The sequence below is a fragment of the Pipistrellus kuhlii genome, unplaced genomic scaffold, assembly GCF_014108245.1.
Source record: "Pipistrellus kuhlii isolate mPipKuh1 unplaced genomic scaffold, mPipKuh1.p scaffold_m20_p_7, whole genome shotgun sequence".
Lineage (NCBI taxonomy): Eukaryota > Metazoa > Chordata > Mammalia > Chiroptera > Vespertilionidae > Pipistrellus > Pipistrellus kuhlii.
In genome coordinates, this window is record NW_023425573.1 from 37,000,733 (window position 1) to 37,028,334 (window position 27,602).

Genomic DNA, 27,602 nt, shown 5'->3' on the forward strand with positions numbered 1-27,602 from the left:
GCAAACTTATGCTGTACTGAGTTGACTTAAAGATGAGTAAAATAATTGGTAAGGCAAAAAGGAGAGGAAAGATTTTCTAGTTAGAGATAGCAGTATGTGTTTAGTTAGCTATACAAATTTTCATTTTTATAGTATAAATGATTAAATATTAATAATATCATAGGTTCACACTAATGTGAAGGGTAGCTACAGGTACCAGATTATAAAAGACTGTGTATGCTTGACATACCTATCCAGCCCTATGTTATATTACAGAAATTAATAACACTTGTAGACACGAGTCTCAAATTTAAGATGACACAGCAGACAGAGGAACTTTCTTGGAAGGTATAAGTTCGGTTATTCATAAAATGGTTTCTCATCAACAGTGTCATTAATAAAGAGCTACAATTAGCAATATTGACACTGATACAATATTTCATAGAAATGAGTTTTCTAAATAACACTTTATTTTTAAGGCAAAACTTTTGCTTTCCCTTTTGTACTTTGATCACTCTAAACCCATTCTTGTCTCAAATAGAAGAATATTCTAAGCAACTTAACCCTTTTATTAATGGTTCAGTTTTATTATGAGCATCAATATTTGTTTCATGTTTTAATACAGTATTAGAGTTCATTATTATTGGGATGTTAGGAACTATTTGATTCAACAGACATGCCCTTAGATTGCCTAATTTTTAATCTTTTGATTTTTTGTTTGTCATTAAACACATCAAGAGACCTAATGAGTCTAATCTGCTAAATTATTTTACATTGAGCTTTCTGCATAGGAGACTCTGGTAGAAAATGAAGTGCCTGAGCTTTGTGTACAATCTTTTGCTGTATTTCTTCATTTAATTTTTAGTTCATGAATGAAATCTGCATAATTAAGGTTAATATAAGTTCAAATAAATAGAGGTATTTGTAAATTAAGATTTTTATGTTATCAATTTATTAAATTTATATTATTTCTAACTCTAGTATTGATAATTATCACTGATCTATATATCTTTAATATTTGTGGGCGACCCCAAAAAATTAACTGGGCTCTCAATTTGGAACTTTTTCAAAGAATTTTCCAGATTAATGTTCCCAAAACAAAAGCTGACTTGCTTGTTCTATAATAAGGAATGGTACAAATCACCATTGATTTATCAGATTTAAATTTAGATGTGTACGAATTATCTAGGTCGAAGGTAACTCTGCCTTTTAGATATTGCATCTACTTTCATTGGTTTTGTGTCCAACACAGTGTCTTGCATTGCACTCTAGATATCTGTGACTCCTTGGTTATTGGTGTTTCCCATTAGTAGCTTTTCCAAGTTTCTTAGAAACTTGAGTCTCCAGGATATATATTTCATTTTCAATTGAATAGAGGAGAAAAAATTAATCCTGACTCCCTTGATGCCTCTAATTTTTCAAACAAAAGAACATGTAACATACACATAGTAAAAAATATCCTCAACAGGTAATCTCTAATATGTAATAAGCAGCTTCAAGGCAAATGGTAATATTAAAAACTTTGAAATATGCTATCTGGTTGTGTTATCTTAAATCTTTATAAAGGTTGCAGTTTTTGTTTAAATGCTAAAATATAAAACTGATATGTACTGATTAAACATATTTAAGCAGCATATTTTGTTTATTCCTTGATATTCTGATAAAGATGTTCAGTTTTTGTTATCTTAACCTTCACTTGTTTTAAATAGTAAGAAATGTTTAATCTGATGCTGGTAAGGTACATAACTTGTTTCTTCTGCAGAATGAAGTCACCCTGCTGAGAAATGAAGTGGCACAGCTGAAACAGCTTCTTCTGGCTCATAAAGATTGCCCTGTAACCGCCATGCAGAAGAAATCTGGCTATCACAGTGAGTAATGTTCCATTACCTACAGCCTTAGGCTACATCGTGAAACACTGCCACAGTGAACCAAGTTCCATCAAAAAGCGGAGCCTGAAACTCCTATACTTAATATTAAATATCAGACTTCTCCAAGGTTATTATGGAATGAGGTATACTTCTTAGAATCTAGATTTTTAAAAATTTTCTGTTTCCAGCTTTTATTTTAGTAATTGCTGTGGATCAGCAAAATGGGTTTATAAGTACTGATGATGATTTTGTTTATCATCCCAGTATAACACTTTGTCTTAGATCAACATGGTGAAGCATTTCTTGTCCAGCCTTTGTTCAGTAATGATGTGTATTTTTTTTTAAATCAACTGTCTTTATTAAAAATAGGGTGTCCCAAAAAAATTTATACACACACCTTGAATAATTATAAAGTCAGTGTTTATTAAAATGCATTTCATTTTCAAAATTGAGCTGTCACCTGGTAAAATGTGTATACATTTTTGGGGGGACACCCTGTATGTAGTATTTATTTACAGTATCAGATCCTGTTGTTCTTCCTTAGATACCAGCATTGTGTGGGGTTTTTAATTATTATGAACCTTTGTATTGAATCTTCTAGTTAGTCATAAAAATGCTAAAATAGAACATTATCTGCTTACCACTTTCCTCTTAAATGCTTTCCCTAAAAGTGAGGTTCTTCTGTTTTCAGCATTTTTAGAGGTTAATTGTGTTTTTTCTTCTGTAATGTCCTTCTTTTTGGTAATATAAACAGTGTTGGAACCAGCTGTAACTCTTGAATAAATGGCCTGTTCATTGTACACAAATTTGTAACAAATAACAGAGTTGGGAATGCATTAGGCAACATTCATAATATATAACCCACAGCTTTCATTTTTATGATTTAGAGGTATTTCAGGATATTTGTAAATGTGAAGATTGTTTCAACCATATGTATCCACTTTATTTTAATTTGCCAGTGTCAGTAATTCAAAAGAAAGAACATTTTATATTAGATGCAAATTGTTCTTCAGGTGCTCAAGATAAAACTTAATAGTCACCATCTTGTAGTCGTTGTAAGCAGTTTCATCAGAATTGGCAATATTTTTTAATTTAAAAGATTCAAAAGATTTAGCAACTCTCTATTGCCATATATATTTGGAACATTGATTTTTGTCAGTTTTAAGCAAATAAATCTCAGACCATTTATAGGTAAGGATTTTTAAAAAATCTTTATTGTTGAGATTATTACACATCCCCTTTTTCCCTCCCATTGCCCCCCTCCACTTGGTTTCCGCCCTGCCCCAAGCCTTCGCCACCCTATTGTCTGTGTCTATAAGTAATGCATATAAGTTCTTTGATTAATCTCTCCCCATCACCACCCCCTTCCCTCTGAGATTTGTCAAGTCTGTTCCATTTTCCATGTCTTTTATTCTATTTTATTCATCAGTTTATTTTGTTCATTAGATTCCTTGTTTATTTTGATTTTTAGGTTCAGTTATTGATATGTATTTATTGCCATTTTATTGTTCATATTTTGTATCTTTTTTTCCTCCTCCTCCTCTTCTTATTAACTGCTTTACTCTTGCTGCTTTTAAGATTCTTTGTCTTTAACCTGTGGTATTTTAATTATGATGTGTCTTTGTGTGGGCCTCTTTGGTTTCCTCTTGTTCGGACTCTCTGCTTTCTGGACTTATAAGTGTATTTCTTTCACCAGGGAGGAGAAGTTTGCTGTCATTATTTCTTCAAATGGGTTTTCAACAGCTTGCTCTCTCTTCTCCTTTGGCACCCCCATAATGCGAATGTTGGTACGCTTGAGGTTGTCCCAGAGGCTCCTTATGCTCCTCCATATTTTTTAATTTTTTCTCTTTGCTCTACTTATTGGGTGTTTTTTGCTTCCTCATATTCCAAATCATTGTCTTGATTCTCAGAATCTTCTACTCTACACTTGAATTCCTGTAAATTATTCTTTATTTCAGTTAGTGTATGCTTGATATCTAGTCATTTTGACAGGAAGGTAAAACACATTGTGGAGTAAATTGGGCCCATATAGAAATATGTTTGGAGTTGGTGTTTACAATGATTGCTGCAGGGTTGAGGCCATTATGGCTTCCATCTGACTTAACATAATTTCATATAGAAGCTGCTGAGTTCAGCATTATAAATACATGCTTTTCTTTAGAGTTACCTTGAATTTTGATAGTATAGTTCAAAAGTAAATGTATAATTGATTCTATAAAATTAGAAAGAAAATTAACTCATATTGCATTCAATTAAAAATTATCTACAATTTTTAAATCCTTAGTAATTTATTAGGTAATCCCAACAGCTTTCTCTCTGTTCTCTAGGCAGAATATGTTCAGCAAATATAAGCCAATTTTTCATTTTAGTCAATAATTTATAAAGGTATTTTTAAATATTTAGGTGCATGGGTTTATGTCTTATACCCTTAAATAAACTGACTGGAAATCTAGATGAGTAAGTTTTTAGTGACTATCTATTATACTACATTGTAAAAATGAGAGACATTTTTCGTTTTGGGAACTATACCTACCTTTTTTCTTGTCTAGTCATCTAGATAGTCAATTAATAAGTATAGTTCTAGCATAAAATTTGTACTCTTCAGCTCTGTGTAGATAATTGGATTTTGTAGAAATTTTAAAATAATGTCTATTTTCAGATTTGAAGTCTTTGAAAAAATACAACTTCCCTGTTTAATAGTTAAGGTAAATAAAGAGATTGACTAAGTGAATATTTAAATTTTATAGAAAATAAGGGGAAATTCATAAATACCTAACACTTTTTGATGTTGCACACAGCAATTACTAATGGTAGAGAGCTATAGTGCTAATTCTTTCAAGACATATGAGAGAGAAAACTAAGGTCTCGTAGAAATTAAGGAATATTGCAAAATCTTGTGGGTAAAGGTGACAGTTAAAGTCACACTGTCACGGGGCCGTATCCTCAGTCATGGGAAAACTGTGGCAGTTGGCACCTTAACAGTCAAATAGTATAAAATGTGAATGAAAATGTAATATTTTCTAAATATTTGATTCCATCAAAAATAAAGCACGAGAGTGATCTTATTGCCATTAAGTCATATTCTCTAGATCACTGAGCATAATTAAAATTATATAATAGTTGTTTCTATAACCATAAGTGGGAAGGAAAGCTTCTTGAGTCCCAAATGTCCTTGAGAACTTATACAGGTGGGGCAAAAGTAGGTTTACAGTTGTGAGTACACGAAACAGTGTATTCTTGTATTATTTATTTATTATTATTATCTTCTTCCATACAAACCATTGTGAACTTACTTTTGCCATACCCTATATTTTTCAGTACTGAAAATATATATGAACAGAGGTAGAGAACTTTAGAGAGTGAATTATTAAACATCTAGTTTCTTTAAACTTATATAGGCCTGAAATGGCTCTTGAGTGCCGTAAGATCTCTTGTATCTGTCTAGTTCTTGTGATTATACTAGTAATTTTTCTCCCCTCACCTTCTGGAAGTGGATATGGGTGCAGATATATCATATTATAAATGTATTTATAAAATTTATAATTACAGAACTGATAAGTGAGTACCTGTTTTTTGTATAGGCTAAAGATTTGCTTTACCTAATTCTGAAAGACGGGAGACAGTCACTTACCCCTTAGAATTTACTGTTTAATTTTGAGTCATTGCCTTCACTATATATTTACATTTCCTTATTACACTCATCACAGATCAGCCTCTATTTCTGAAAGCATCCCTAGAACCTAACCTCACTTGCTGTCCTGTTGGAGATCAGTGGTCACATAAACAAAAGAGAGCTTTTTACTATCTAGTGTTTTCTTTGAACACATAACTATTTGTGTTGGCTAATGAAATTGTGTTTTATAACATCTAATATAATTTTAAAAGAATTACTGTGACTTTTTTATTATAACTTGAGGTCAAATTTTATCCAAGGATGTGGTTTTGAATTCATAGCAGATTATGGAGAAGATGGGATTCTTTCTCACTTAAATTTATTAAAAATCAATGAACTAGGAGCAAGTATGTCAAAATTTCTAAAAATTACTATATTTGAGAAAACCCTCAGAATAAGGAATTTTATTTGAATAAAAGTTGTGCTTTGCAAGGTTCCTCTCCTTCCATCTTCTATATTATAAATCATAGGATAAGTTCTGTTTCATAGGGTGCAGACCTTTTAATAATTGACTTTCAGAATGGGGACTTAGCCATTAAGAAGAAGGCTGGTATGCATTCTCAAATTTGATAGAAAACCTGCTTATTATCTCTTCTAAACACTAAATAAAAATTATTTTAATGCCAAGTGAATAAAACAAGGTGCAAAAGAATATATCCAATATGATACTTCTTTAGAATGTTCATTATTAAACAAGCTAAACAATATTGTTAGGGGTACATACCTACTTGGCAAAACTTAAAAGAAAAAAATACGGGAATGATTAAAGAAATAGCAGATGGTAGTTATCTTGGTAAGGAGAGGAGCTCCTAGGAAGCACCCTAGTTACTAAGGCAATATTCTCTTTTAGAGTTAGGGGCTGGGTTCATAGGTGTTTGTGTTGTCATTGTGTCTCATAATTTACAAACACTATAACTGTTTGTGTGTTGTGCCTATCAAATTTTTCACTAAATGAATTATTGGATTCTTTTCTGTAATAAAAACTATATGGGAGATTTGTTATTCAAAAGCCTACAAGTTGGTAGATTTATTTTTATAAATATTTAGAATGCCCTTTCTTGAATATCTTTTCAATTGTAGACTTTTATGTACATTTTTATTTGAATCTCAATTCATGCAACTATAACAGCTGGTGGAATTTAAATTCTAAATATTGCTTATTCTCATGTGTCTGCATCATTAGAATCAGGTATTGTAATCACCCAGTGCTGCAATAGATGGAAAGTCAGCTAGAATAAATATAGTTGTGGAGACTGCAAGGGAATAATTTGAAGATACAATTTGTATATAAGAATTCATGTTGTTTATGCATGTGGCAATACATTTTTTTATCTTTTAACAAGAATGGGACATAGACAAACATTGGTTTTGTTAAATGTGTTATTTGATATGGATTTGATTATGGCAATAAGGGTCTTTCTCCCAAAATCCTACCCAGTTTATTCAGCAGATATTTCTTCAGCTCTATTCTCTGAGGTATTGGGTACCCAGATGTTTCCATGTGTGTGGTTGTGCCTTTGTTTGGCCCGTTGAGGATAAAATGCCCACTTCATGTCTTACATCCACCTTTCAGTTATTCAATTCCCATCATACTGACTTTTCTAAATAACTGATTATATAAAATATCTTGTCGCTTTTTACTCTGTATATGGACTCAGCCTACTGATACATTCTTACAGTATTTTAAGAAACTGAGCAATTTTTCTTTTTTCCACTCAGCTGCTGATAAAGATGATAGTTCAGAAGACCTGTCAGTGCCAAGTAGTCCACATACGGAAGCGATACAGCATAGTTCTGTCAGCACATCCAATGGAGTCAGTTCAACCTCCAAGGCAGAAGCTGTAGCCACTTCAGTCCTCACCCAGATGGCGGACCAGAGTACAGAGCCTGCACTTTCACAGATCGTAATGGCTCCTTCCTCCCAGGCCCAGCCCTCAGGAAGTTGATTAGAAACCTGCAGTGCAGCAGTTTTAGATACTCATTAGTGACTTCAAAGGGAAATCAAGGAAAGACCAGTTTCCATTTATGCGAAATCTGTGGTTGTAAATTTTTTTTTTTTACTTGAAATTAAATTTGGCTCTAAAGTTGGGGTAGCAGCAGTTGATCAGACTGAACAACAGTTTTTATTCTCTGGAAAAAGGCTGATTTTGCTTTTTTATAAATATTGTTAGATTTATTAATTTTTCTGTGCTAAATGTATAAATTGTATTATAATTCATTGTGGTTTTATTTCATTTTTGATTTGGTGGTGTTTAATAAATGGGGGTGTTCCTGAATCTCTCTTCCCACTTCCATTTTTTTTTTTTTTTAACCACCTTTTATCCCTCAACTGTGATGGTAATATTATATCATTTATACCAAAGTTATGCTTAAATCCTTATTGACTTTGTACATTAACAAAGTCATAAAGTACTTGTGAGAGAAAGTTGCTTTTAACCTTTTTGCCTTTTATTTTGCACATCATGCAAAAGGAAGAACATTAGAGAACACTTTTTGAGTGAAAACATGGTAGAAGACATACAGTGCTTTTATGCACACTTATAATCTTAAACTAAATCAAGATCATGAATAGTGCATTTTTCTTTTTAAAGATTTTATGTAGACTTGAATTTTGAAATCCTTTATCATTTCAAAAAATGGCTATTTTTCAAGTTTTGACTTTAGTATTTTAAACCTTATGTTTTGAGGCGAATAAAATATGAAATTATATAATGTACAATACAGGGTTATTAGATATCTAATAATTTTTTGAAATTAGGTTTTTGGGTTTTTTGGGTTTTTTTGCAGATTTTAGGTTACAAACTGAGAAGTTTATGCATAATCAAGTAAGGCATGGTTGCCAGAAAAGCCTAAAATTACTACTTAGAAAATTTAAGACTGTTTACCCCCATTGTCTTGTACTTGCAAGCTAACTTGTACTTATTCTTGTGAAAGCACTGTCATCTTTTAGTAGCAAATTTTGATAACGTTTCTTGTGGGGAAAAAAATCAATATCTATCTTTAGAACAATGTAATTATAAAGTGGGAAGCAAGAGTGAGTGAGAATGTGTGTGAGTGTGTATGTATGTATGTGTCTTTCAATAGTTTATGCCAGCAATCTTTGCTTGAATGTTTAACGATGCCTTCAGTGTGATGCTGGCCAATAGGTGATTGCAATTTAAAAGGTCATTACTGTGCAGGCTTGGATAACTAACATTCCATGATGTAGTTTGTTTCTGATGAGACGATTGTAGGTACACTTTCCTCTTTATCCAGTCATCTGTGGGATACTGAGTTTTCTAATGTGCCATTATCTATTTTTATTCTGCAGTTACGTTCAAAATATAGTACAATATTTTAAAATAGACTAAATTGTTAAAAATTTAAAAGTAGTAGATGTGTGTAAGAGAACTTTGTAAAATAGTTAAGAGTCCTACCCAGTAGCAACTTCTGGCATTCAAGCAGGATTCCATTATGTAAATATCTGTAATGAATTTATAATAAGTTGTGTAGTTTGCTCTGCATCCATACTGCACTCTTTGCTAAAGTCTCAGTGCCATCTCCTAATGAGACTGACATTTAAAACCTACATGGAATATCCTTGACAACTCAAGGAAATAACCCACCTGCCTAAGTTCCAGACTGGGAAGCATTCAGATTATACAAATGACATTTTAGGACTTTAAGTTATGAAGATAATAGGAATTTTATTGTTTGGGTTGTTAAAACAGAACATTTTAGTTGATAATTCTACTTCTACATTTTTTAAAATTTTTAACTGATTTTATAATTTTAAAGTAATCAATTTCTAATCATGATTTTTCCGTAATTATGCTAAGGAGTTGATCTCAAAGGCACAAAATATGAATTTTCAAGAAGGCTATTTTTTATTGTAGTTTGGATGGGTTAGAAAAAACCTCAATTTTTCTCTCTCCAAAGTCCTTCAAGTGCATTTTCCTTTCATTTTATTATTTATGCAAGTTAAAGTTCTTTGATAACAGGAATTCTTGCAACTGTAAAATAAAGCTACATAGATGTAAGAAGTCATGTAAACGGTTAATGAGCTTACCAACGTTAGCAAAACTTTCATTGTAAAACAGTCTGTACTCAGCAAATAAAAATCATTATTAGTTGTATAAACACAAATTTCATTTGGACTTTCAGGATGTCACACTACTTCTGTACCTAGCATTTTGAGTCCTTATATTTGCAATGTTACACAAACTGTACTATTTTCTTTTATGTGCAGTTTGCATGAGTAAACCATCAGAGAATAAATTCTATCTTTAAATTATGTTCATAATTGGCTTGTTCTTACCTATCTTTCATAAAGTAGCATCATCTGATATTATTTTTCTTCAGGGCATTTATCACCTGAGAAGAACCTGATAGTCTATTTCTGTGATAAAATTGATTCATTCTCAAAGACCTTTTCACTGCAGGGTGCTCAGGCCTTATTCCTGTTCCTCTACATTCAGTTTTAGCCCCGTTCATGGACAACAAACCTTTAATTTAGGTCCCTGCAACCTCATCCACACACAGAGCCACCAACCTTTGGTGTCTCGGAGCATCCCTGACAAAACATCTTAAAGGTAATATGTCCAACACTGAACTCTTGATCTCCCCCCTCCCTTCCCTCAAATAGAATCCTCCCACCATCTTTCATAAGGTAACTAACAACAACTCCATTCTTCCAGTTGCTTAAGCCAGAGCAACCTTGTCATTCTCATTCCTCCTCTTTTCACAGTCTACATCGAACTCATTGGGAAACAGTTTGTTTTACCTTCAGAATAAACCAGAATTCAGCCACATCTCACCATTTACACAGCTATCACCCTGAACTGTGCCATCGTTTCTCACCCAGTGTATACACCCCAACATAGGATCAGACCTTTTGGTGTGCACAACAGAATGGCGCCCCAACCAACTGAGCCCCGGCCAGGGCTCCTATTATTATACAAGAAACATATTTACTCCTAGGCCTTCATCTTAAATAGACATAGACACACACACCCTTCGAATTATCAAATCAATTCTAAATTTAGAACAAAATTTAACCTGACTTTTTAGAATTGTCTTGACCACAGGAAAATAGTTTTGAAGCAGTTGGAGTTACATCATTTTATTTATTTTTATTTTTAAATATATTTTATTGATTTTTTACAGAGAGGAAGGAAGAGAGATAGAGAGCTAGAAACGTCAATGAGAGAGAAACATCAAACAGCTGCCTCCTGCACACCCCCTACCGGGGATGTGCCCGCAACCAACGTACATGCCCCTGACCGGAATAGAACCTGGGACCCCGCAGTCCGCAGACCGACGCTCTACCACTGAGCCAAACTGGTTTCGGCTCATTTTATTTTTTTATAGTTGTGAAAAATCATTTTTTAAACTTTTCATAAATAACTTTTCTGTAATTTTCTCACAGTTTTAAAAACAAGTGCAGGTCTATCCAGACTATCTTTAAATATAGACTTGGGTGTCACTGAAGCAAATATTAAGACCCTAGAGAGCTAGCATCCAATGAGGAACTGGGAAGAACAAGTGACAAAATGTAAAAGATCTTTCTGATATAAATGGTAAGTTGCCAATTACATATTGCCATAGAAGAAGTGTGATCAGTGAAAGTGTTTCCAAAATGATTTATTATTTCTGAAATAACAAAGGTAATACAGCATTGGAACCTACATAAAAGGGGAAATATATGTAGTTTTATTCTATTGCAGCAACCCAAAGCACCAAGTCAAATGTTAATTGTAAAATAAATGATCACATATGTTGCGACACTCAAATTAGAAGGGTTTTGTTATTCAATAGTGAACCAATGAGTTCCCCAAAGGTACATGCAAATTTTCGAATGGCTTTCTGAGCCAAGGATGCCATTAGTACACGCTTATCTTGGTCACAATGCCTTCCCTTGCCTCCTTATTTTGCATTAGATTTTATATGTAAGACATTTCTTGAGCTAGAATTTTTTAACAGAATAGTTACATGGTTTTAGCATGCATTACCTCAGTTATTTGGGAAATATTTCTGATTCTAAATCTTATTTTTAACTATGTCATGTCAAGGGTTAGTTTACTCTTTTTTTATTAAAATAATATTTTTATTGATTTCAGAGAGTAAGGGAAAGAGAAACATCAACAATGAGAATCGTTGATAAGCTGCCTTCCTACACGCCTCCCCTTCTCCCCCTTCCCCCCCCCCCCCCCCCCGGGGATTGAGCCCACAACCTGGGCATGTACCCTTGACTAGAATAGAACTTGGGACCCTTCAGTCCACAGGCCAACGCTCTATCCACTGATCCAAAGCAGCAAAGGCTCTATTAAATTTTATAGTAGGTTTTGCTTTTTGTGAAAAACAGAATGTTCCCTCCCAAAAAAGCACCTTTTAAAATTTTTGCTTTAATATTTTTAAAGCATGTAAATTAAGAAGATGGACTGTTTTCCATGCCTGGCACAAAAATTATTTAGTGGGGTTTATTTAGCAGGATTTAAGATGATAGAGTTTGAGTTCCTTATAACTGGGGACATTATCAATACCATTATTCTTCAAAAATAAACCCTTTTGCATTATCCATTATCACTGGTAGGATTGTAAATTGGTGCACAAATCTCATGCACCAGACCTCTAGTATATACATATATGCTTTTATACCCTGATACCAGACCACTAAAATGTTATATAGGTAGGTCTAGCCAGTAGGCCTCAATTCAAGATGGTCTCTATTTCCTTTCATTTTGTGTGCAAACTGGCCAATTCTTATTCTAAACACTGCTTTTCAGTGTGCCAAAGTAAGGGAAAAACACAAAGAACTTTTGAGGGTCTCAAGCCAGCAATTCCAGAGATCACAACTGTCACTTCTACTCACAGCCAGGAATGAGTCACATAGCTTGACCCAGGCACAAGAGGGCCAGAAGGGAAGAACTAGAAAGATGTAGTCAGTACAGTTGGTGTATTACCTTCGTATTTCACAGATGAGGCAATGAAAGTTTAAGTAACCCAGGCACATAGTCACACAGGCGATAGTTAGAATTTGAATGTAGGCAGTTTGGCTGTTGACCACTGTGCTACACAAATCCTAAAGAACATGAAATTCTGGAAGGTGCTCTAGGCACATGTAAGATGTGAAATCAGGGCTCAAGTTACCTCGTATAGTTCTCAAGGACACAGGGAACCGTAGTTCCTATCTCAAGAGTAATCTTTACAGTGTTCTGACTTTGGAACTCCCAACCATACTATCTTGTTTTATGTTAGCGCAAACGTTGCTAAGGAGATATCCAAAGGCCTATGGGGGTTCATTCCCTCACCTCTTACAGCAGCTTAGCAGGAAGCGCGTTCAGCAGAAAATCTGGTAAGTACCAGAGACTGAGCTCTGAGCCTCTTTATCTGTTTCTCAGGCAATCCCCCAGTTATATTCACTAAGTGTTCCTCCCTCCCTCTCATCTTCCCCATAAATATATAAAACACTTTGGGCCCCTCTCCTGGATCATGTGCACCCCAAGATCACCCTGCTCAGTAATGAGAGCTCCGTGCCAGTGCCCAGTGCCATATCTCTGCTGTAAGTTTTTCTGGATAAACTAATTTTATTCTATAACACACAGCACTAGTGACTTCTGTACCCATTCACTGTAAGACATTTTTTAACACCCAGAATGTGTGTCCTCCCCGCTACCCACATACACAGACATCCTCCCTTTAAAACATTCCCCGGGGAAGGAAGAAAATTCACAATAAATAACTCATGATACAGGAAGATCTGATATACCTGAAAGAGTTGTGAAAAAAATAAAACCAGTGAGATGCATATTTAAGTTCAAATAATTATCAATACTGTATTTGCGAGTTTTAAGTAGAACTGTTTAAGGAGGTCTTAAAATGCTATGGGCATAAATTGCAAAAATTAATGAACTGGAGTGAAAGTGAAAGCACAAGATGGTTTCAACAAATCTGGAAAGGTATGGTGGGGCAGAAGGGAAGAATGAAGCTGTACTAAGATTCTCAGTTGTTCTGAGGACCAGTAGTTGTACCCATATCCATGGCCACTTCTCAAGTAGCAAGAGAATATTTGGTGGCACTGGGCCAATCAGCTGCAGACTAATACGTCTGTCAGGCAGAGTTCATTCAGGAAAACCAAAGCTCTACTTGGCATTTAAACAGAAAGAACCCAATATAGCAAATGAGTTTAATAGATGTTGGAAAATTGAAAAGCCTAAGTAGGAACACTGAGGTAAAAGTGAAGTAATAACTTTACAAAGCAACTACAACTCCTAGAGGCGTGGGGACTGAGAGAAAACACTGATGCTATAGATAGACCCTAACGGCTCAGCGGACGGGTTCCCAGCTGTGACTTAGATCTCGGAGGGCAAAAGAAGCTGGAGACTGGGACCACCTGATGCAACTGGGGTGCAGGACCATTCTTGGGGGTGACATGAAAGCAAATAAGGAAGAAGCAGTTCCTTTCTCCTAACTTCCAGTGTCCTTCCACTGACCCTTCTTGGAACTTACCACGAAGTCAGCTGACAAAGGTGAAATGTAGTTTGCAGAGCCACAATCCCAGCGCCGAAAACCAGCGGTTAGAAGGGTGGGAGGGTGGGAATGCCTCTGAGCGAGGACAGCTCAATAGCTGCCTAACGGCTTTCCCAGCCTCCCTCGTCCCCCAACGGCCAGGTGGTGATGGCCCCGCTCACTGAATGAATGGAAATCGCAGGTGCAGCTCCTGGGTCATCCGTCCCTCCCGTCTTCTCTTTCCTTGGGCTGCAATGTCCAGCAAGAGGTGAGCCACCGGGTCACACAGGTGAGGTTAACACCTTGCAAATGGCGGAGCAATAAGATAAAAAAGACCCGAGTCCCTGAAAACACAGAGGCACATACTGAAGAAGAAACAGGTGTAACTGGGCTTGTTGAAAGTTTAAGACTTTATAGGGGGCAGGACGAAAGGGGGAAAATAATATAGTGGAAATCATGAAACTGAGGGAAACAACAGTAGAACATAAACATATAGTTGGGCAACAAAGCGATCAACCTTTAACTATATTCTCTGTAGGAGTGAGACGTGTAACGCAAGAAGAAATGTTGAAAATAAAGAAATGAAAAAGGATACGCTGGGAAATGCAAACTAATAAGATTAGAGGTCAGGCAATATGGACATGGGGCAAACTAGCGCTCAGAGGATGCAGTATTAAATGAGACAAAAACTACATAAATTAAGATGGGGAAAATTTATCAAAAATATAAGTAAACCATGCATAAGCTGGGTCGAAAAAATTTTTAATTCTTGAAATTGAACTTAGCTTGTTATACAACCCAATGTCAAGTCATTGTGATGTTAAAACTACTCTTATATTAGACAGACTAGCCAGAATCTGAGAAGTGCATCTGTGATTACAGGGCCATTATCCCTCGGACTCCAGAAGAGAATGGGTTTCCCCATGAAGGGATGAATAGTCCCACTGTCATTCTGGGAATAGCTCAGCCCACACAGTGACAAAGCTTTGGGCTGCAGAGAGAAGTGTCCCCGGAAATGGGAGGCTGGGCTTGGAGACTCTGGAGGTGAGCTACTCCCAGCTCAGGGGGTGGGGGCTGTTGCTACCGAGTTGCTGCTTTGTGCTTCTTTCCTTCTGTAGGTTTTATTTTCCATGATCCCTAAACCATCAGAAAAACCTACTTAACTCTCTAAATGTTCCCACCTGGTCTCAGCTTTCGCTGTGGGTGTGGCGGGCTGCCTGCTCTGAGTCTGCAGTCCCTGTCGCTCAGGCCAAGGAGGCCCAGGGCCCAGGTCCCCACACCAGCCTCCTCCTGCACCAGAGGTGGGGCTCCAGGCCAGGGGCCCAGCCAGGGCAGGGCTCCTTACAGCCAGGTTTTGTCCTCTGCTCTTTGGTGGGGCTGGTGTTTAGTTGCTGATTCGGAGGAGCTCTCAGCTGTGTAAACAGAGCTGATGGATACACCGGAGGGAAAGGCTCATGGAGTGCGGTCCTGGGGGGAAGGCTGGGGAAATGCTTTTTGCCAGCTGCTCCCAGGCAGCGCCCCCCTGCAGGCTGCGGGATGGGGATCCTCGGGGTGGCCTGCGGTGGGGAGGGGAGGACCCAGCACACGGGTGCAGAGGCTGGGCCAGTTTCCCTGGGCCACAGAGGGATGGTCTGTCCCATGGGATGAGGAAGAAGGGGCTGTGGAAAGAGACCTGGCCAGGCGCTCCAGAGAAACTGTGGCCGCTGAGGAGCATGGGATGGCAGGAGACGACAGATAATGGGGGTTCACTTGGGAGGTCCGGGGAGACAGTAAAGATGGCTGTACAGTCCGGGTGGGATGCGATGGGGTCCCTGCCGTGTCATGCCCACTCTTCTGCAGGGTCCCAGAGCCTCACAAAAGGTGGATGTGTTCGGGGTCCTTGGAGGGTTGCGGGGGTTCACATTGGGCCTGATCCTTAGGGGAGGGGGACCCTGGATCACAGGGACCCAGCAGCAAAAAGGTGGTGCAGGTGCAGGGTTAGGCAGTGTAGGAGGGTCTGATAAAGGGACTATGTATATAGTATATAAAAGGGGTGGGCAGGTGTTGTCACTGGAGCTAGTTCTATAGGGCAAGGCGAGTGGGTAGGTGGGGAAACTCTCAGGAAGAGAGAGGTGGGCGGAGGGGGCTGCTGACAGACCCTGGGACACAGCTGAGAGCGAGCCGGCCCACAATGGCCCACAGGGAAGAAGGAGGCTTGTCCGAGGTCACAGAGCTGGTAAGGAGCAGAATTAGAGTCTGAAGCCAGGTTGTACCCAGAGGGAAAGGAAAGCTTTGAGTGGACACATAAAAGCCTGTTTTTACTATTTCTAATGAAAAAAAAATTTTTTTTACTTAACTAATGTTCTCAAGCTGGGAGTTCTTTTATATAAGTAATCCATAATTTTGGTTTTAAACAAAGTGACTTTAGTAATAAATTTACAGAAAACTCAGTATGTCTGGAATAGGAGCAGTAGGCACTGTTAAATAAGGAATTTAAAAGCTGGTATCTTTAGTTTTTAAAGGGGAATTTGACTTTTTATATATGGATTTTTTTTAATTTTAAAAGGTGCAAGAATTGTAAATAAAAATGATTTCTCAGTTAGGCAACAATTCATACTTCTCTCAGGGCTTGCTTCCTGCATACTCTGTTCCCAAGTCCTTCAAGGGGGAGAAAAGAAAGACCTAGTCATTTCCACTTTGTTGAAAGAAAAACGAGCAGTGTGTCTAACACTGGAGGGAAGCAAACTTTTCATTTTTACCATAGCTGGTCTAGAAAATTGGAATTAGTTGGAAAGTAAATATTAAGACTGAAATGCAGCTGGTACTGTTTACTTTTCAGTACCTTTCCTTCTGACATAGGAGTCAAAAGAAATGTTACTTTCTAATTAATTGAACAGAATACCACCTAGTGGTAGTATTTTAAAAGTGAAGAGAACATAAGTTTTTTGTAGAAAATTTGAAATGGATACAGTATCAGTTTATTTTAGCAGGTAACTATTAGTTTAACATTAATTTAATATTAAAATATAAAGTGTTTACATAGGTGGTGTGTGTGTGGGTGTGTTGTTTGTTTTCTTGGCTGTAGCTGTCAAAAGCTAGACAAATAAAATCTTGTTGCACCAAATATCATTGAATACTCCTTTCTCATGGAGGCCTCCCTAGTGAGCGGCAACTATGTGTCTGCAAAAGTAAGAACTGCGTGCTACATGTTAACATTGAGCAATTTACATGTATTATCTCACTTAATCTTCACAAATGCACAAATCGGGTCCTATTTATTTCTTATGTTTTGTGAATTAAAGCACTGAGGCTCTGAGCAGATAATCTTCTCAAGGGCACACAGTTAGAAAGTAACAGAGCTAGGATTCTGTAATGGGGTAATGTTTTCATGGTGAATTTATATACAATTTCTACTTCTTTGCCCTACCTCTCACGCTAACCTACCTTTCCCGCGAGCCATCCAGCAGGAATTGTTTTCTAGGTGCATGACCTACAGGGGAGCAATTGAGATAGTTTAGAACCAAGAGGTTGTAGCTCAATTTTTACTCTCAAAATAGGCATTTTAAAGCCCGTGGTACAAAAATAGTAACAAGAGGCCTGGCTTCCTACTGTAAGAACTAAGCAAAGAGGATTCTTGCTGTGCCTCCGAGCACCGAGAGAGAAAGCTCGGAGAATTAATCACAAAGTGGACCAAGAACCACGGAGAAGAAAAAATGCAAAATGTGAATATAGGCCCTGCTTCCTGAGTTGGGAGGGATTTGGAGGGCGTTGGGGGGGTGAGTCTAGGCAGGGAACTGTCCGGTCCTGGAAAAGGCCCTCGTGCCACGTGTCCTCCAGAACTTTGTTTTTCCTGCTTTGTTCCTTGGTGTCCAACCTGCTGAGCTTTAAAATGTATTTGTAACCGAGAAACCTGGCAGCTACCAAAAACTGAGCTAATGCTGGCTCTCAGCAGACAAGCGGAAGGCATGCAGCGATCACCAGGAAAGCCGGCTCCTGCACGGCCGAGATCGGCAGCCCACTCCAGGCCGGCCCGAGCGCTGGGCTGCAGGGCCTGCTGTGGCAGTGAGGAGGTGCCCTGGGATCTGGGGACGGGAGCTCGAGTCTCACAGAAGGAAAGAGTGGGCAGCAAGCACTAAAGTAGCCAGAAGAGCCCTAGCCACCGTGGCTCCGTGGATAGAGCATCGACCTGCAGACTGAAGGGTTCCAGGTTCGATTCTGGTCAAGGGCATGTACCTTGGTTGCAGGCACATCCCAGTAGGGGGCGTTCAGGAGGTAGCCAATCAATGATTCTCATCATTGATCTCTCTCTCCCTCTCTCTCTCTCTCTCTCTCTCTCTCTCTCTCTCTCTCTCCCCCCCCTTCCTCTCTGAAATCAGCAAAAATATATTAAAAAATAAAGTGACCAGAAGAGACCAAGAACAGAAACTACCCTGTTTCCCCAAAAATTATGACAGTGTCTTATATCAATTTTTGCTCCCAAAGATGCGCTAGATCTTATTTTCAGGGAATGTCTTGTTTTTCCATGCGCTAGGTCTTATTTTCGGAGGATGTCTTATTTTCGGGGAAACACGGTAGAGAAGGCCGATTAGCTGACAGGGTCCCACTTTAGCCCAATGGGAAGCTGCCACTAGTTCTATTGCCCTGGGCACTTACTGCACTGTTGTCCCAGGAAGACTTTCTCGAGAGCCCCTTTATCTTTTGCATTATTGCTCAGGAGTTACAGCGGCAGGCGGCCCCGCTGCCCACGCTCACTGCCTCCCAGGGGATGGCGAGAGGGGTACCTGTCTGCTTCCGGTGCTGTAGTGGGAGATCGTTCCCCACGAAGACTTAGGCAACGGAAGACTCTCCCTATCTATAATAACAAAAGGGTAATATGCTACTTAGACCCAAGGTTCTTCTGGACGTCACTCCGGACACAGCTGGGACCAGCGGGAAGCCAGTGCTGGCAACCCGGGTAAGGAAGGCCTACTCTTGCATGGATTTCGTGTATCGGGCCTCTAGTGTAAGGTGACCAGACATCCCGCTTTTGGCGGGACAGTCCTGATTTTTAACAATTTGTCCCGCGTCCTGCAGCGTTTTAAAAAAGACTTTTTTAAAACGCCGTGGGACGAATCATTAAAAATCAGGATGTCCAGTCACCTTACTCTAGTGTAGAAATAACATTCTGATGCGGGGTAATCAGAGGAACTAACAGAACCCCACCCCCCCTCCTCCCAACCTGAGCTAAACCAGTGCAATCACAGCATCAGAAACACCGGGTAGGAGGTGGAACCCGAAATGCCAAGGCCTGCCTTCCAGCCTGCACTCCAGCCTGCCTTCCAGCCTGCCTCCAGCCGGACACAGTCTGGGAGAAGAAGGAAACCTTCATGGGAAGGAGGCAGGAATGCTTTTAAATGTGTTTCCACGTCCCCTGGGCAAAGGTGCCCTGCAAAATGCCTTGTAGGGAGTCCGGGTGTCCCTGCTTTCTGAGAGTTCATATCACACCACCTCTTTGCTGAAGACCACCCTGTAGCACCTGTTTTCGTTAATGGGGAGGATTTCCACTTTCACAAAAGAGGCAAAAATTGCACTCAGCATTTGTTAGCACCTTGTCCTTATAGAGGCAGCAGTGCACGGAGCATTAAGTGTGGCCTGTTTTCACTGTATGTTAGTGTTATGTGATATGAGTTCGCAGATTATTTAGAGGATCTGGGAAGACTTCATTTTTTTTTTCCCATGTAAATTAATGGTAATTGCTTCTTCGCTTTACGCCTAATTCAAAAGGTTTCATAGGAACCGCTCTGCTTTGAATAGCGGGGGGATCGTACTGAATGAGAGTCACGGTTGGCATAAGAGGCCAGGACGCTGAAGCCGCTCTGGACGCTGAGGCCTGGGCCGGCTCAGAGGGCTGCCCGCGCTGAGCGCCTGGCAGGCGGAGTGCCGTCTCCCTCCCACTCCTCTCCCGGAGCCGCCCCGCGCAGGGCTGGACTCCCAGCTGAGCGGGGAACAGCTAACGTGGGCGCAGAGGCGGAGTCTAGTGTGGTTCCCCAGGTAAGAGTGGGGAGGGTGGGCCATCAGGGAGGCAGGTCTTGGTGGGAAACGAAACAGGGTGACTGCTTTTTCGTTTTAAGACATAGGAGCCCTCGCCAGTCTGATAGAGTGGATAGAGCGCTGGCCTGTGGACTGGAGGGTCCTGGGTTCCATTCCTGTCAAGGGCACATGCCCTGGTTTCGGTTTCGGGTTCAATTTCCCAGGAGGGAGGAGGAGGGGGGCGTGCAGGAGGCAGCTGATCAATGATTCTCTGTCATTGATGTTTCTATCTCTCCTTCTCCCTTCCTCTCTGAAATCAATAAAGAAAAAATAAAAAATAAAGAAAGACATGTGAGGTAGCTCAGGACTGAGGCAGAGAGTTTCTGTGGCTCTGGGGCACGTCACCCTCGTGGCCAGGACAGAGGCAGACGCCTGCGTGAGGGGTGGCCCTCAGGGGCCCTTCCTGATCCTGGGTGTCCGTCCCCCTCCTCAGGCTCCTCCGAGAGGAGGTTTCTTCAGCAGGTCTGTTCTTCTTTGTTTAATTTTTCTTTGATACTTTTGAAAGAGACAGAACAGAGAAGAAAAAATGTGACTAATCCCCCAATCTGGGGGCCTCGGGGTACAAACCCAGGCTTCTCTGCCTCAAGGCCCATCCAGACTGCCGGGAACTTCAGCACCAGGGGGTCGGAGACGCTCACCCCTCACGGGGCTCCAGCTAAAGCATACATCTAAAACCGCAGAGGGCTTCAGCGTGGAGACTTTTTATTGGTTTATGTACCCGTGGAAATGCCACCCAGATCCAGATATACATGTGATTTAGAGTTGCGAGTCAATTCCTCACAATGCAGGTGGGGGTCATCTCAGACAGTGGTTCTCAAACTTTTGAATCATCACAATCATCTGGAGGTCTTATCAAAACACATTGCTGCCCTAGCTGGTTTAGCTCAGTGGATAGAGTGTCAGCCTGTGGACCAAAGGGTCCCGGGTTCAATTCCAGCCAAAGGCACATGCCTCGCTTGCAGACTCCTCCCTAGCCTGGGCCCTGTAAGGGCTCCTACAGGAGGCAACCAATCGATGTGTTCCTCTCACATTGATATTTCTCTGGGTCTTTCCCTTTCCCACTCTCTCTAAAAATCAATGGGGAAATGTCCTTGATGAGAATTAAAAATAAATTAATTAAATACCAAAAAAAGAAATACTAAATTCTTTTTAAAAAACTACAAAAAACAAAACAAACAAAAAAAAAAAACCACAACTGGGCCAAGGATTTGCATTTCTAACAAGTTCCCAGATGATTTGGATTCTTCTCTTCAGGACCACTCTTAGAGCTCCACCCTCTCCATCCAGGAACGTGTGTGTGTGTGTGTGTGTGTGTGTGTGTGTGTGTGTATCCACCACACTACCCCACACAAGGCACATACAAAGAAGAAAAGCCCATGAGCAGAACAATTGTAATTTAAATGAAATAGCCAGATACTTGGCTGATGGTCTTTAAATTATGGCTTTCTGTTGTCTGACCCGTAACTCTGTTTTCATCAAAGGGTCAACAAAGTTAGAAACAGATTGGGTTGGTACACTGGCTCTCTGAGACTACTTACGAGTGAATCAATCAGTACTGACTACTCAGAGCTCAAAAGAATCTGTATGCTTTTTAAACACTGAAAGACTCTTAGAGAGGGGTATTGGTAAACTGCTTTGAGATCCTCAAAAGGAGATTAACCAGTGTTAAAATTTCAACTGAGTACATTTAAAGATCAATTGGGCTTTATTCAATGATTCATGAATCCGGCAGCATCCATCTCGCAGATAGAAAGGAGTTCCCAAGAGCTGCAGAAAAGGAAAGGTTTCTACAGGCTGAGAGGAGACAGGAAGAGAAGGTTTAGTAGCAAAGAGTGGCTTGGTTCAGGCGTAGGTAACCTACCTGTGGGGGACGGAAGAGGTTTCATTGGGGATTGTCTCACTAGCACTGATCAGGTAATTTCAGGTTGACAGTTAAGGTTACCTTTCTGGGAGAGGGGCTGGCCAGTGATTTCATCAGCCATGTTTACGTAAGTATACCTCCATGAAAACCTCTGCACCACGGTGTTGACAGAGCTTCCAAGTTGGTGCACACATGCAGGTGCCGGGAGGATGGCTCACCCAGAGAGGCACGGAGTCCCTGAGCCCCTTCCACACCCTTTCTCTTTGCATCTCTTCCATGCGTCTGCTCCTGAGTTGTGTCCTTTGTGATAAATCAACGATAGCATGCCCAGATGGAGTGGTTCAGTGATTGAGCATCAACCTATGAACCAGGAGGGCACGGTTTGATTCCAGGCCAGGGCACATGCCCAGATTGGGGGCCTGATGCCCAGTGCGGGGCATGCAGGAGGCAGCCAATCTGTGGTTCTCTCTCATCTGTGATGTTTCTCTCTCTCTCCCCCTCTCCCTTCCTCTCTGAAATCTATGTATTTCAAGTAAAGTGCTTTCCTGAGGCCTGTGAGCCACACTACCAAACCTGGAATCTGAGGAGGGAGTTATGGGAACTCCGGATTGACAGCCGAGTTTGTTGGTCAGAAGCACAGGTGACAACCCAGGGCTTCTGACGGGGCAGTCTAATGGGACCTGCGCTAACTCCGGGTAGTAGATTACCCATTTGGGGAAGTGGGAGCATCGATTGGTGTGGAAAAAAAGCCGACACATTTGGTGTCAGAAGTGTTGTTGAGTAACAACAGATAAAGCACATTTAATAAACGTAAAATTAACCACCTATGCATTTTTGTTTTTATATTCATTTACTGAACCTAAAAAGTTTTTCTTAACTTTCCATATATTCCAGATTATAGGCTGATTTTCAGTGCAATTTGAACCTACAATGTACAAGAAATAGTTTTTAAATAATAATTTTTCAATATACTATCAAATATATTTTTCAATATACTAACAAATATATTTCAATATACCGATATCAATACACACACACACACACACACATATATATGAAGAATACTTTGTGTAAAATATATATATTCTTTTTTAAAAGCAGCATGGAAATGGAGTAGTGTTTGCAACAAGAGAAAGGTTGTGTGGTTTTTTTGTGTTTTTTTTTTTTTAAGAAAAGTTAAACCACTTTTTCTGTGGAGTAAACAGAAATTCTGGTCCCCCTGATTCATTTTCATTCCTTTGTGTTTATTTCGTGTGAGCTCTGCCAGCCCGCAGTGGTTCTGTAAACAGGTATTCTGGCCATTCTTTCTTTAGAAAGAAATGCACTCGCAGATAGGATCTGCGCTGTCAGCTCTGTCTCCTGTGCCCCCGGGGCTGAGAGGGAAGTGACCGAAATGAAACACAGCAATGAGATGAGTTCACATGTTCCCTCATCTCAGCATCACGCCAGGGCAGGGCCACAGCCTTCTCCCGGTCCCTCCGAGGCTGTGGTGTGAGTCTGAGCACAGGGAAAGTTGTCTCCACACTAACAGCCTGGGCACAGCCTGAAGACAGGACCAGCTGCGAACAATCTGCCCTGGGAGGCAGCCTGGCTCTCCTCTCCCGCTGGGCCTTCAGGGCAAAAGGCAAACACTGCGTGCAGCTGCTTCTACTTATCAAAAGTTGCAATTCGTTGGTCTAGTGTTTGGTTAACCTCCTTTATATCTAAACAAAATTTCCAAAAAATAGAACGTGAAAGGAAACAAAGCAGTCATGTATGATCCATCCCTCCCACAGTTAGAATCCTTTGTTCTTGTGTCCCTAAACACATTCCCCTACCTCTTGGGGGAGGGGGGGGGGGGGCAGGAACTGAGAGCTTTGCAAGGCAGCCTCTCCGTCACCCGACAGCCCTCACGGGTCAAGAGCAAGTCCTCCCCCTGAGCCCCTGAACACACAGTCTAGTCTTTAAATGTTTTATGATAGCCTTGCCATTCTGCCAGCTCAAAATGGACTTGTGGTCAGCTCAGGGTCTGTTTTACATGAACTTCTGTTAAATTATCTTAAGCCCGATTATTTGAGCCACAGTATGGGACTTAAGATGTGCCTGGTTAAAGAGTAAAAAGCTGTTTCTCAGGGAAAGTAGGCCTTTTATTCAAAATCCCACAACTAATAACTGAGGTTTTAGCATACCAATTCTTGATAGCACATCAATGTCTGTTTTAATATTTTTTATTTTACTTTTTATTTCAGAGAGGAAGGGAGAAGGAAAGAGATAGAAACATCAATGATGAAAAAGAACCATTGATCGGCTGCCTCCTGCACACCCCCTACTGGAGATAGAGCCCACAACCTGGAATCAAACCCAGGGCCCTTCCGTCTGCAGTCCAACTCTCTATTTACTGAGCCAAACCAGCTAGGGCAAAGTCTGTTTCAATCTTGACTCCATCATCCAAAAAATTGTCGGCATCAAAACAAAAATTAAAAAGCACTTCCATGTATCAGGCATTAAGTGCTTTTTAAAAATTAACTAATTTAACTGGTGAGTTAATTTAGCCTCCCCTAGTATGAATGAGCATCAACCTTTCCTTTTTTTTTCTTTTCCTTTTTTAAAAATATATTTTATTGATTTTTTTACAGAGAGGAAGGGAGAGAGAGAGAGAGAGAGAGAGTTAGAAACATCAATGAGAGAGAAACATCAATCAGCTGCCTCCTGCACACCTCCTACTGGGGATGTGCCCACAACCAAGGTACATGCCCTTGACTGGAATCAAACCTAGGACCTTTCAGTCCTCAAGCCAACACTCTATCCACTGAGCCAAACCCGTTAGGGAGAGCACCAACCTTTCCCCCACACCATGTCTCTTTGCTCTAAATGTTTAGATACCTCTGCACACCTATTAGAATGGCTGAAATTAAAAAGACTGGCCATAACAAGTGTCGACAAGCATGTGGAGGAATAGTTCTCCTACACTGTTGGTGAGAATGTGAAAATGCACAACCACTTTACAAAATACTTCTTAAAAATTTTTAAATGCATTTATCATCTGACCCCATCATTTTACTCCTAAATATTCACCCAAGAGGAATGGAAGTAGGTGTGTAAAAACTTATACATGAATGTTTATAGAACTTTGTTCAGAATAGCCCCAAACTGGACACAAATGAAATGCCAAAATAAAAAGGAGTGCACTATGATCCACTCAACGGCATGTATGAGTCTAAAATAATAATGCTGCATGGATGAAACCAGTCAAAAAAGGCTCCATTTCTATAAAATTCTTTAAAACGACCACTAACCTACAGTGACAGAAACTCATGTTAACAAAATCCATGGTCTGCCTGGGGAGCAGCTAGAGGAAGGAACTACAAAGGAGAATAATAAAACTTCGGGGGATGATGGGTATATTTACTACCTTGAGTGTGGTGTTGTTTTCATGGGTCCCCTCAGATGTCTAATTATATTTAAAAAAAAAAGTGTACATTTTAAAAATGCATAATTTGTCATATGTCAATTATACTTCAGAAAATCTGTTTAAAATGTTCTCTGCAGCCCAGCCAGTGGTTACGTGTTGACCTATGAACCCAGAGGTCACAGTTGGATTCCCAGTCAGGGCACATGCCTGGGTTGTGGGCTCCATCCCCAGTAGGGGGCGTGCAGGACACAGCCAATCAATGATTCTCTCTCATCATTGATGCTTCTACCTCTCTCTCTCTCTCTCTCTCTCTCTCTCTCTCTCTCTCTCTCTCTCTCTCCCCTCTCTCTCCTCTCCCTCCCTCCCTCCCTCCCTCTCCCTCCCTCCCTCCCTCCCTCTCCCTCTCCTTCTCTCCCTCCCTCTCTCCCTCCTTCCCTTTCTCCCTACCTCCCTCCCTCCCTCCTGCCCTCTCTCCCTCCTTCCCTCCCTCTCTGAAATCAATAAAAATATGTTTTAAAAAATGTTCTCTTCAATCTCCACTATAGGCTTAGAATGGAGGTGATCTTCCCTCTCCAATCATCACTATTGGAGAAACTATGAAATGTGTGCCAATTTCTTATTGTGTCTTTGGTAAGTTATCTTTGAAGGTGTTGGCTCTAGTGGAGGTGGAAGGCCTTGGGGGAATGCAGCATTAGTTAGTTCATGGTTTCATACACCCAACACATCCCTTCAGGAAACTGGTAAATGACTACATCAGAGTGTTCATGTTAGTAAGAACATTCAAAATCACCGAGTTCAACAGGGACAAAAAGTAACTGGAAAAAAAACTGAGAATCAGCCCTAACTGGTTTGGCTCCGTGGATAGAGCATTGGCCTGCGGACTGAAAGGTTCCAGGTTCGATTCCAGTCAAGGGCAGGTGCCTTGGTTGCGGAGGTGTGCAGGAGGCAGCTGATTGATGTTTCTAACTCTATCCTTCTCCCTTCCTTTCTGTAAAAAAAAATCAATAAAATATATATTGTATTTTTTAAAAATTGAGAATCAAAGAAATAATTTGCCTACAGTTATTTGGATTTTTTAAAAATCATGATATAATTAATTTTAAAATGATCTTATTTGGCAAATGACAAGCCCCCTCCAAATAAATCCAACAGCTATCTTGCCTGATTTTTTGTTTGTTTGCTTCTTCAGTCATCTCTGTGATTTATCTCATCTACAGATACCCTCTCCCAAGGAAAAAGGGGTGGGAAGGCAGTGGCGGGCATTGGACTGCTAGTGCCTTTCTAAATTCAGCTGTTTCTCCACCAAAGCTCTGGGCAGAATTCCTGGGACACGGTGGCCTGGTGGTGGCTCCCAGCCTCGTGTCAAAGAACCACGGGGGAGAGTGACCACGTTCGGCTGATTCTCTCCTATGGCCTGCTTTTGTCATTGGTAAGAATCAACAATAGCTGAAACCGGTTTGGCTCAGTTGATAGAGCATAGGCCTGCAGACTGAAAGGTCCCGGGTTCGATTCCGGTCAAGGGCATGTACCTTGGTTGCGGGCACATCCCCAATGGGGGGGTGTGCAAGAGGCAGCTGATCGATGATTCTCTCTCATTGATGTTTCTAACTCTCTATCCCTCTCTCTTCCTCTCTGTAAAAAATCAATAAAATAAATATTTTTAAAAAAAGAATCAACAATAACAACAAAACATACAACCAAGGGGAATTTCCAACAATCAGGCAAACATCATTTATTTATTTATTTATTTATTATTATTTTTTTTAAAATAAATCTTTATTGTTCATATTATTACAAAAGTTCATTTTTCCCCCTCCACCAGGTTCCCACCCCACCCTCTGCCCTTTCCCCAACCCCCCATTGTCCTCATCCATAGATGCACAATTTATGTTCAGTCTCTTCCTATACCCCCCTCTCCCCCTTTCCCCAAGAATCGTCAGTCTACTCCCCTTCTATACCTCTGATTCTATTATATTCACCGGTTAATATTGTTCATAAGATTTTTTTTAATTGCCTTGGTTTTTAGATTCACGTGTTGATAGTTACATATTTGTTGTTCATAGTTTTTATCTTTATTTACTTTCTCTTCTAAAAGAACCCCCTTCAGCAATTCATATAATTCTGGTTTGGTGGTGATGAACTCCTTTAGCTTTTTTTTATTAGTGAAGCTCTTTATCTGGCCTTCGATTCTGAGTGATATAATAGCTTTGCTGGGTAGATTATTTTTGGCTGTAGGTTCTTGCTATTCATTAACTTGAATATTTCTTGCCATTCTCGTCTGGCCTGCATGGTTTC

The 27,602-nt window shown here is 40.0% G+C and overlaps 1 protein-coding gene across 5 annotated transcripts in view; it reads left to right on the top strand.

The window, feature by feature from the left end:
- The window catches only part of ATF2 (activating transcription factor 2), a 93,581-nt gene extending 66,837 nt beyond the window's left edge, over positions 1-26,744 (top strand). For 3 of the 5 annotated variants that reach the window (XM_036422329.2, XM_036422327.2, XM_036422331.2), the window contains 3 exons: positions 1,742-1,847; positions 5,336-5,371; positions 7,240-9,793. In XM_036422329.2, the coding sequence (XP_036278222.1) occupies positions 1,742-1,847; positions 5,336-5,371; positions 7,240-7,466 (369 nt within the window). In that variant the 3' untranslated portion in view covers positions 7,467-9,793. Of the gene's footprint in view, positions 1-1,741; positions 1,848-5,335; positions 5,372-7,239; positions 9,794-26,615 lie in introns of those variants that run through there. The other 2 variants (XM_036422330.2, XM_036422328.2) reach the window with 2 other exon arrangements.
- The last annotated feature ends 858 nt before the right edge of the window (positions 26,745-27,602 follow it).